Source organism: Cyclopterus lumpus, chromosome 9, assembly GCF_009769545.1.
Source record: "Cyclopterus lumpus isolate fCycLum1 chromosome 9, fCycLum1.pri, whole genome shotgun sequence".
Lineage (NCBI taxonomy): Eukaryota > Metazoa > Chordata > Actinopteri > Perciformes > Cyclopteridae > Cyclopterus > Cyclopterus lumpus.
Window position 1 is genome coordinate 4,996,330 of NC_046974.1, and position 10,997 is coordinate 5,007,326.

At 40.9% G+C, this 10,997-nt stretch overlaps 1 protein-coding gene across 1 annotated transcript; it reads left to right on the top strand.

The window, feature by feature from the left end:
* The first annotated feature begins 1,185 nt into the window (after nt 1-1,185).
* On the top strand, nt 1,186-3,408 carry LOC117736882 (zinc-binding protein A33-like). Its single transcript, XM_034542521.1, has one exon. The coding sequence runs from the start codon at nt 1,510-1,512 to the stop codon at nt 2,929-2,931; it is 1,422 nt and encodes a 473-aa protein (XP_034398412.1). The 5' UTR covers nt 1,186-1,509; the 3' UTR covers nt 2,932-3,408.
* The last annotated feature ends 7,589 nt before the right edge of the window (nt 3,409-10,997 follow it).

Here is a 10,997-nt window from a genome sequence, read left to right on the forward strand (position 1 = left end):
GAGCAGTGCCAGGTGTTTGAGAGGGTAAAACAAGCTCTCTGTGGGGAACCACTCCTGCATACACCTAATTTCTCTCTCCCTGTTACTCTGCAGACTGATGCATCGAACAGAGGCCTGGGGGACGTTTTGTCCCAGCAGGTACAGAGCGTTGACCTCCCTGTTCTGTACCCCAGCCGGAAGCTGTCGGAGAGGGAGGGCAGGTATAGCATGGTGGAGAAGGAGTGCCTGGCCATCCGGTGGGTGGTTGACTCCCTGCGCTACTACCTCCTGGGACGCTCATTCATCCTCTGTTCGGACCACGCGCCGCTCCAGTGGCTCCACCGCATGAACGATACCAACGCCCGTCTGTGGTATTTGGCATTGCAGCCTTTTAATTTCAAGGTGATGTACACATGACATCTATTGCGTCTGTCCATCCGGGGAGAGGGATCCTCCTCTGTTGCTCTCCTGAAGGTTTCTTCCCTTGTTTCCCTGTGAAAGGTTATTTTGGGGGAGTTTTTCCTGATCTGATGTGAGGTCAAAGGTCAGGGATGTCGTATGTGTACAGATTGTAAAGCCCTCTGAGGCAAATTAGAAATTTGTGATATTGGGCTATACAAAATAAACTGAATTGAATTGAATTGATCCATAGGCCCGCAGATGGTTGTGGCCGACTTCCTCTCCCGCTCTCATGGGGGTGGGAGTAGGTTAGGCCGGATGGCACCCTGGCCTAAGTCGGGCGGTGGAGGTATGTGGTGGCTGGGGCGTGGAACTAACTTGAATCAATATGACCTGATTATCTCTGAAAATAAATTATATTATAGTTTTATGCTCTGACACAAGCCTGATAAACCCTACCAAGAAAAAATACTGTATTTAGTTTTCAGTATTTACAGAAGTTTTGAAAATGAAAATGAAATGTTCTCGATCTTTCGGACCATAACCACAATATATTTGACCCAATAAGAACTTAACGTTTACTAGTAACAAAAGACCTTGAATCACAAGGTGCATTTACCAATAAAACGTCAAGTGAGTTCAAAGGTTCTGGAAATAAAAACATCATAAGAACCTTCACAAAGTCCAAAGACAATGAGAGCTGTAATCAGCAACAAGGAGCAGCACTGAACAAACTGCTGAATGTCTTGAAGAAGTTTAACTTCAAGTATTACTTCATTGTAACATCAGCAGCAACATTTTGTCTGGAACCATCTTCAGCTTCCTGTCAGTGTTTAGGATTATTTCTCTCACAGGTCAGATCATCTCTCAGAGAGAAACAGAGGGGTTTGCAAAGTATCCTGTTCTCTCTGCTGATAATAAAACATGTGACTCTTTTTATTACAGTTAATGATTAACCAATGAAGGATGTTGCAGGAATCAAAGTCTGACATGGTTGAAAGGAGACACAACACCACACTGAGAGAGATCTCTGTCCAACATTGTTCAAACTGGAGGACCGAGAGAAGCAGACTGAAGGGAAGTAGACTTTGGTGAGTCTTTTTTTAAGAACACTTTTGTAAGGGAAAGAAAATGGCTGAAAAAACCCTTTTGGAAAGTTTCCTGAACTGTCACGTTTGTTCAGAGACGTTCAGAGATCCTGTGTCTCTGAGCTGCAACCACAGCTTCTGTTCAAGCTGCCTGGAAATATTCTGGAAACAAGCTGGAGACAAAAACTGTCCCATTTGTAAGAGAAAATCCTCAAAGGATACACATGTGAACTTTGTACTGAAACAACTGGCTGACTCCTTTGCTGAGAGACATAAAACTGGATCCTCTGAGACAGAAGAAGGAGAGAAGAAGGTGGAGGTGGTGTGTAGTAAACATGGAGAAGAGACTCAACTGTTCTGTGAGGACGAGCAGAAAGTTGTGTGTCGTGTCTGTGAGTTTCCTCTCCACCAGAGTCACAAGGTGGTTCCTCTAGAACAAGCAGTCAGTGACCTGAAGGACCAGCTGAGATCTGACTTAGAGTCTCTGCAGGACAAGAGGGGCAAACACAAACAAGTGGAGGAAACATACCAGGAAGTGATTCAACACTCCAAGGAGCAGCTGTTGTCCACAGAGAGGCAGATCAGAGCAGAGTTCAACAAGCTCCACCAGTTCCTGAAAGAGGAAGAGGAGTCCAGAGTGGCAGCTCTGAGGGAGGAAGAGGAGCAGAAGGGGAAGACCATCAGCAGAGAGATGAAGATGATTCAGGAGCAGATCTCCTCTCTGTCAGACAGCATCTCTGCTGTTAAAGAAGACCTGCAGAAACACAACGTGTCCTTCCTCAGCAGTTATAAACCCACTCAGACCAGAGCCAGAGTCCAGAGCTCACGGTCAGATCCACAGCTGGTCTCAGGAGCGCTGATAGATGTGGCCAAACACCTGGGCAACCTGTCCTTCAGAGTCTGGGAGAAGATGAAGGACAAGGTCCACTTCAGTCCTGTCATTCTGGACCCAAACACTGCACAGCCCTTTCTCTATCTGTCTGATGATCTGACCAGTGTGAGACGTGGAGACACAGACCAGAAGGTTCCTGACAATCCAGAGAGATTCACTGAGTATACTAATGTTCTGGGATCTGAGGGCTTCATCTCAGGGAAACACAGCTGGGATGTGGAGGTGGGAGACTATCCTTTCTGGATTGTAGGTTTGGTTAAAGAGTCAGTTGACAGGAAGGGAGAGCGATTTGTTTCTCCAGAATATGGATTCTGGTGTTTATTTCATCGCAGTGGAACATACACTAATGGACCTGGTCAGACTGTCAGAGTGAAGAAGAGTCTCCAGAGGATCAGAGTCCAGCTGGACTATGACATGGGGGAGGTGTCCTTCTACGACCCTGAAGACATGACTCACATCTACACTCACAGAGACACTTTCAATGGGGAACTCTTCCCATATTTCAATATTGGAAAGGCTGGTGATGCTAAAACTGCTGAAATCAAAATCTGTCAAACTGATATTTCTCTGTGATGTTCAGACATGTTTGTGTTTATTTAGACTTCACTGTGTGTCAACATCTCATTGATATAATCAATACAATCAACAGTTATAACATAAACTGATATATGTAATACTCAAACTGTTTCACATCATCAGATCATAAACTTACACACAGAAACAAATGATTATTCAATAATAACTAAATCAGCATCTTGTTTCATCAGAACTCAATCTCACATTTAGTGAATCCACTAAACCAAATACTTTGTTTCCAGTTGTGTTTCTTTAACTTTGATCATCATCAGACATCAGTTTTAATCTATAAGATTTATTTCTGTTGACTTATTCCATTTTAAATGTAATAACTTCAGTGTTTTACACTTTACACTCAGAGTCTCAGAGGTTCAGAGAATCAAAACACATTCTGACTGTTTTATTATATCTTTATGATTTAAAATGTTTTTCTTTATTGTCTCTAATGTTGCAAATTAATAATTTGTTTTTATTCTTTGCATGCAATTTACTGTAAAAAAACTAAATATTATTTTAATCTGAAATATATCTTTCTAAATAAATTAATAAATTAAGTTTTAAGGATCTGTTGTTAAACAAATGATTAAAAAATCAATCTATAAAAATAAATGTTAACTGTATGACATCATCATACAACTTTAAATATAAAAGTGTGTAGTAATATGGTCATTATATTGTTTTATGATATTATATATTGGACCTTGTTTTATTCTGTGTAAAGAACAGTTTTAATTGAGTTTTATTTTAAGATAAGATCAAACTTTATTCATTTTGAGAGAAATTGCTCTTTGACAAGTGTGAAGTGTAAATATATATTATATTAAAATCCAAAATACATACAGCATATACAATTCTAAACTCAGGTTAACAGTATGGATCATAAAAATGTAAATAGTTTTGATTCAGTCTGTAATTCTTTACACTGTTTATGATGATTTTTGTAGTTTTTACATAATCAGTGACATAAACGATACATAACAATGTTTGTGATCATTTAGTTTTAAAATGTATTTTTAAGAAGAAAATACACACAAGAAAAAATGTTTTCATTTAATCAACTATATCTTTATGAATTTTGCATCAGATGGATGATGATCAATGACCTGTAAATAAAAACAGTTTTAATCTGAATCTTCTGTGTGAGGTTGTTTCAAGTTTCTTTACAAACGTCTGTGAAATATTCATCAGACAAAATTACAAAGAATACAAATAATGAAAAATAATTATACAACCAGTTCATAACATAATACAATAATAAAACTTAAATGGTTAAATAAAATCAAACAAATTCCTCAGTGAAACTCCTTCAACGTCAACATCTCTGGACAGTCCAGCTGAATTAAGGCAGATGTTCCAAAAATAGAACAAGTCAACATTGAGCTCCTTCAAAAAAAAAAAAAAAAAACGTCCATCGTTTCTGAGATTGGAGTGAGACGAGAAGAAAAGGTGATGTTGTGATCTTCGCAATAAAACATCTTTGATGTGACGTTTCGAGTATTGGCCAATCAGCGTTCAGATCGTCTTCATTGAGGGGTGAGGTGACCCTCAACGAAGACGCCGTAGACCTCTTAACGCTGAATGTCAGCCATCTGCAACATCTGCATCTGTAATGTTGCAGATTCAGTTGTAATGTTAAAAAAAACGATACGATGTTGCACATTTTTTAGTATCGATGCTTCGCGATCGGAGCGCACGCAAGGGGGGCGGGGCTGCGAGTGATCGCTGGGGAGACATGGCGTCAAGTGCCGGAGCTTTTTGCAAACCGTCCTCTGCTTCATGGAGAAAAAAAAACCAAAAGATGCCAGAAGTGAAAGGTGTAGAAAAGTACTCTCGAGTCGTAAACAGACTAGGGCAAGAGTTGGAGAACAGGTTGTGTGACTTCGATCAACTTGAGCCGCGCGTGTCATTCGTTTCAAATCCTTTGTTCAAGTGGACGTGACGCGCATTGCTGAGCAGCTGAGTGCTGTTCAACGTGGATGCTGGACAGGTGGAGGTGGAAATCATAACGTTGTAAAATGACCTCCACCTCAAAAGCCATCAGTCTCTGCACCAAACTGTTGGTGCCTCGTGGACACAGAAAAGTAGACATGTGTATGCACAGCAGCTATGAACGATGCCTTTTCTGACATGAACTTCATGGAGAACCAACACAGAACACGTTGCCTCACTGATGCACATCTACAAGACTCACTCCGAGTTGTCAAATGATACTCCACATTACAGTACATTGGGGAACAGCATGCAATGCCAGGCACTAACAGACGTTTACAGACAAAGAAAAAGAAAACGTAGGTTTGCATTGAAAACAACAAGACAACAATAACACAAACATGTTAAAAAGAAAAGATGCTGCAAATTTGGTGGTTAGTGCTAATGTAATATGATTCATTTAAAAAGTTTTTTTTAAATCTTACACAACTGATAATTTGTAAAGTCAGGGTTCATAGAGTTTTAAATAATACAACGGTAGTGGTTGGATTTGACGGTTAATGATTTCCTAAAAATGTGTACAAAAATGGTGTGATTTTAAACAAAGTGCTACATATGTGCTTCATACAAAACTGTCAAATATATTTACAAAAATACATATGTGATACCTCTGACTTTCAAATGTTGAAGCAGATTAACAGAAATAAATGTTGCATGTTTAAATATATCTGTGTTTCCTACCATCTATTGTGAGTAATAATTTTACATTGATATGTGATCAGACACTTCACATATATTATTATTATTATTATTATTAAAAGGTGATCGGTGCAAATTTGTTATTCAGGCAGTTAATCTCAAACAAGTAGCCCTTCATATTATTTTGTACCCTTGAAGTAGCTCTCAGTTTCAAAAAGGTTGGTGACCCCTGGCATAGAAAAACTGAGGATTCATGCAATTTTGTATGATTTCTGAGAAATATATTCACATGAAAGATTTGTTCCACTTCTGTCCTGGCAGGAGTGAGGACAGCTATGACTTTGGTAAAGGCAAACAGCTGAGTGCCAAGGAGTGCGAGGACCTCATCGGCCACCTGGTGGCAGCAGATTACTACAGCGCCATCACCACCGAGGTGCTGCTCAGGATGGAGGGGAACCTCTACCTCACTATAAACCCAGATAATGTGCAGTACCTGCTGCTGCTGGCACACCTCTACTTCCACCTGGGCATCCAGAAAAGGTCCGAACACACAACCCTTTTTATTTTTTATTATAAAACATGAACTATCTTTCGGTACAGTGGGCAATTCCTTCAGTGGGCAATTCCTTCAACGACCTGTGGGCGGGCTCGACACAGCTGAATTAGTGGTTACTTAAGCAGTGCGACAACAACAAGCTCTCCAGTGCATCTGAGCTGTGAGTCCACTGACTTCTGGGACTTCCTGTATCTTGCTGAGTATATTCTTTAAAGAGGTTTCTCTGCTATATTACTACTGTATCTGCTGTATTTAGTTATACTAGAATGCTAGTCTGTACTGTCTTTCTAATCTGAACATTTTGAGCTGCGATTTCTTGCTTTTTTACACGAGTGTCTGAAAAGTCAACCAAACCAGCTAGGATTTAAGTATTTGCTCTGTAATCCAAATCTACTAGGGACTAAACTTTATTCTACTTTTTACCTTGAGGTAAACAGATCTTTGTCCTTAATCAGTTTGGCAAGAATTTCACATTCTAGCAAACTGAGACTTCACTGTTAGCAAGGACCCCCTGCTTACCAGTATCGATCGCTAAGTGGGCAATTCCTTCAACGACCTGTGGGCGGGCTCGACACAGCTGTAACCAATTACCGCCAACTTGGGTGTATAACCAGGTTGGGGCTTGTAGCTTGTCAGCTGAAGCGTCAGGGAAGACTCCTCGTATGAAGACTTGGAGGATAAAGACCTAGGAGTCTTTCGTTGGAGTAAAGACTCGGAGGATAAAGACGTGGGAGTCTTTGGTGGTGGCTGAGGCCGGCTGAGTATAAACATTTCCCTGTGAGAATGTGTTTTCTTTCCATACCTGTGTGCACATCTACTCGTAGATACTATAGACTGCGGACTCGGTCACACATTCACACCAAAATCCTTCCTCTCTTATTTATCCCACCCCCTCTACACAGACCCAGCGCCTCGTCACAGGGGGCCTCTGGAACTGCCAGTCAGCCAACCGCAAGGCGGACTTCATCTCTGGCTTCGCTATCAAGCAATCGCTGGACTTCCTGGCTCTCACCGAGACTTGGATCACCAGACAACACATCAACCCCTGCTGCTCTCTCCTCGGCCTTCTCCTTCAGCCACACACCCAGACCCTCAGGTCGGGGTGGTGGCACAGGTCTACTCATCTCACCCAAATGGAGTTTTGCTCTCTACCCGCTTCCATTTACCCCACTATCTTTTGAGTTTCATGCAGTGACGGTTACTCATCCGGTTCATCTAACCATTGTTGTCCTGGTTCCTTGGGAGACTTCTTGGAAGAACTAGACGTCCTCCTATCAAACTTCCCAGAAAACGGCCCCCCGCTCATCCTTCTGGGTGACTTTAACATCCAGACAGAGAAGTCATCGGACCTGCTACTCTTACTGTCTTCCTTTTGTGGTGTATTCTCAGCTGCCTTAGGAGCTCGCTTCCAAGATACCATCTCCCTAAAAAGAATGCCCTTTGACCTGTAGGAGGCAGGGTCTGTTCATGTGTCCAGAGGGTATGGGTTAGAGGTTTGTCTCCAAATATTCTCTGCTTTCTGAGAAGATCGGCTTATAAGATACCGTTCCACATAGTTGCCCTTTGACCTGTTGGAGAGGGGTCTGTCCCTGTGGCCGGAGGGCACCTGTTAAGAGGCCTCGGTGTGACCTCCGCTGCTATGTCCAAATATATGGTACTCCTCCCATTGTCTGGAAGGGACGTGTTTAGATTGGGGGCCCCTGGGCGACGGTCTCCAGTTTGCGGCCTATATAACTGAGCAGCCGTGACGTCTCAAGTCAGATCTTCCATTCGGCTGAGAAGCTTCTCCGAGCGATCTAGATGCTCGTCCTGACCTGTGATTCCTCTCTGTAATAAACTCTATTATACCAGAAAGAACAGTGTCCGCGGAGATTCCTTCATCCTCATTCTTCAACATCACTGCCGCTTGAAAGATACGGCAAACTTGGCGTCACAAACAGGATGTGCTGTGACCTCCGACAACGACACACGGTGAGCATTTCTCACTCGATTAAAATGCTGGTTCATTTATCGAGCTGTATGTGTTGATTGTATGGTCACACCGTAGAAAAGAACCTATTTTCTTGTTAAATGGAAATGTCTTGTTGAAGTGATGTGTTTGAATTGAAGCTCCGTGCTAAATTTGATTTTATTTGCGTAAAAATACGCAAAAAGGGGGAGTATTATAGAGATAAAAAAGTAAAGAAAGGAAGTATGAGAAATACAAGGAATAGTTTAGAATAGCTTTATTATAACGATAAGGTGAGCTAAATAGTATCGTGCAAGATTAATGGAGATTGGGCCCTCAACTCCTTAACGGTAAGACACATGCACATTAACCACTGCGTAATGGTTGGCTTGGCATAGTCAGGAATTAAGTTAGAAAGACAAAATTGGGGTAAACCTGGATCCAGGTAATTTGAATAAATAAATGTAAAACAGTAATAAGGGACAGAGGAAAAAGAGAGAGGTAAGATTAAAGGGAAGGATCATATGACTGAGCCGCAGAATCTGGATAAATAAACATGGGCCGGAAAACCTGGAACAACACCGTATGGTCAGTTTAATAACTGGAGATTGTAGAATAAAAGGTCGATTGACTGTTCCCACTCTGACATTTGTTGACGAACAGTGTCTGATGCAGCCTCTCATCGACTAATCACATCTCAGAGGTAGCAGAAATTTTATGAGAATAAGAAAGGAATTAAAGGGAGCGGCAAAAAGCATGCTATATGGATGAGTGGCATAAATGAGTTGTTTTTGTTTTGGGAGCAAACGTAGAGCTGTCTGTCTGTGTGTGTGTGTGTGTGTGTGTGTGTGTGTGCGAAGCGTGATCAGCTGTGTGTGAGAAACTGCAGGAGAAGGAAATGCTATTGAGTGGGGGTTGTATGTGAGAATGGAGGATTTGGTAACTTGTAAGGACATATATTTTGTTTGATGTATTAAATATATATAATGAGCTTCCTTAGAGAGAGGACGTAACATAAACAAATAAGTTACTAAATACACAATGAGCTTCTTAAGAAGACTAATATAATATGAGCCCTGTTTTCTTTCTTTTATAAAGGGACGTAATGATTAAACTATGAGTCTCCAATTGGAGAAGACCCCTCCCCCCAACTGTCTCTGTTCATGTGAAGCTGTGTTTGTGACGGGTTGCTGCTGCGTGTGTGAAAAGGGGGGGGGATTTTCAGTGGGACGTGAGACACAAAATTCTTTTGTCGCTTGAACTATTTGTTTTATTTGGTTTTCATTCAATTCTACAAAGTTTAGGTAGGGATTTAATTTGGGAATAAGTTTATGATGCTGTTTGGGAACCTAATGGGTTCATAAGAGACTGAATAATTGCCTGTTTCTTTTCCCCTATTGATGGGACACATTTGAATCTGCTTTCATTTGTAAGCTTATACGAATATTGATTGGGTTACATACATATGAAAGACTACATGCTGTAGTTAGTTAAAAGAAAAAGTGAATAAATGAATACAGGGCTTGGCAACTGAATGACCAGTTAATGCATTTAATTCATTAATGGCATATGATTGTTTGGTCTAAACTCTGCTGACAATTGCGGATGTCAGTTTTGTTGTTTGTGCGTGTTTTGGTCTGATTTTTGCTGTGTTGGAGAATCAATATTGTGACTGTCTGACGATTTGAGCTGGATATTGGATGATAATTAGGCGATGGTCCTACAGTGATTAGGATCACTTTTGGTGACAGTCAGTCACTTGTGGGAGTGCGTGATTTTTTGGTCAAATATTGTAAACGGGCTCTTGATCCGTTCGGCGTTGACAAATCAATTCCATTTTTGGCTAGGGTGAATTTGTGGGTTTAAATACATGAAGGACTGAATGAATTGATTAATTTGTTGTTTCATTTATGGATTGATTGAGTGATTTATGGATTGATTGATTTGATTGATTTGTTAAGTGGTTGATTTGCTAATTGATTAATTAAATAAATAAATAAAATAAAAATAATAAAAAACCAGGGAGAAATAATCTGAATAGCTTTAAGTAGTTTTAATCGTACTTCTTAATTTACAAATAACAGAACATAAGGAAGCCGTTATAATGGGGGAAAAGGACACTAAAAACCCAAAAGTAATTACTCCTGTTGATGTAGTACAGAAGAATAATCCTTTAATCAGAGGCATCGCAAACATTGCAAAAATATCGGAAAAATGGCATAAACGTTGGCCTGAAATTGACCAACCATGGCCAGTGGAGGGGACTCTTAACCCAGATGTAATAAAAATAATGCAGGTACTTGTATCCACATACAAGGCAGAGCAAAAGAAGGGAAAGAATGGGGAAAAAACGCAAAGAAAAGAGGCAAGTGGAGCTTGGCATTCTCCAGTTGTTTGAAAATGAGGGACAGAAACTGATCAAAGCTGCAAACGACAAGAGAGTTAAAGACGTAGAAGAAATGGGACAGAATGCAGAACAAACAGAAAAACTGTTGGCAGACAACAATTCATTCTACTCACACATGAACCCTGTGAAAAGACCGCCACCTTATGAGGTAGAGACGAAGTCTAAGAAAATCTATCCTCAGCTCCCAATGATTAGTCAGGAGGGTAGCTATAATATCAGAGACAAGGAGGACAAAATAATAGAAACAGGACTAGCAGAAACAACTATAATGATGCATCCAGATTCCAAAAGTAGGAAGAAAGCAAGTTTGGGAATTAGGATACAATGGGTGGAGTCTAGAGACAATAGTGACCAAAGTGATCTAGAAGGGGCCATGGGAGGATATGACCCTGAGATCAGGCGGATGCTGGCTAGAGCAGAAGAGAGAGGAGGTGATACCACTAATGACAGTGAGGATGAAGACAGCAATGAAGAGGGCACACAGAGGGCATTAAGAGAGGTCGAAGTAGGAATAGACAGATGCC

Bases quoted from the DNA above. Each gene is read 5' to 3' on its own strand.
- LOC117736882 (XM_034542521.1), top strand. From the start codon at position 1,510: ATGGCTGAAAAAACCCTTTTGGAAAGTTTCCTGAACTGTCACGTTTGT.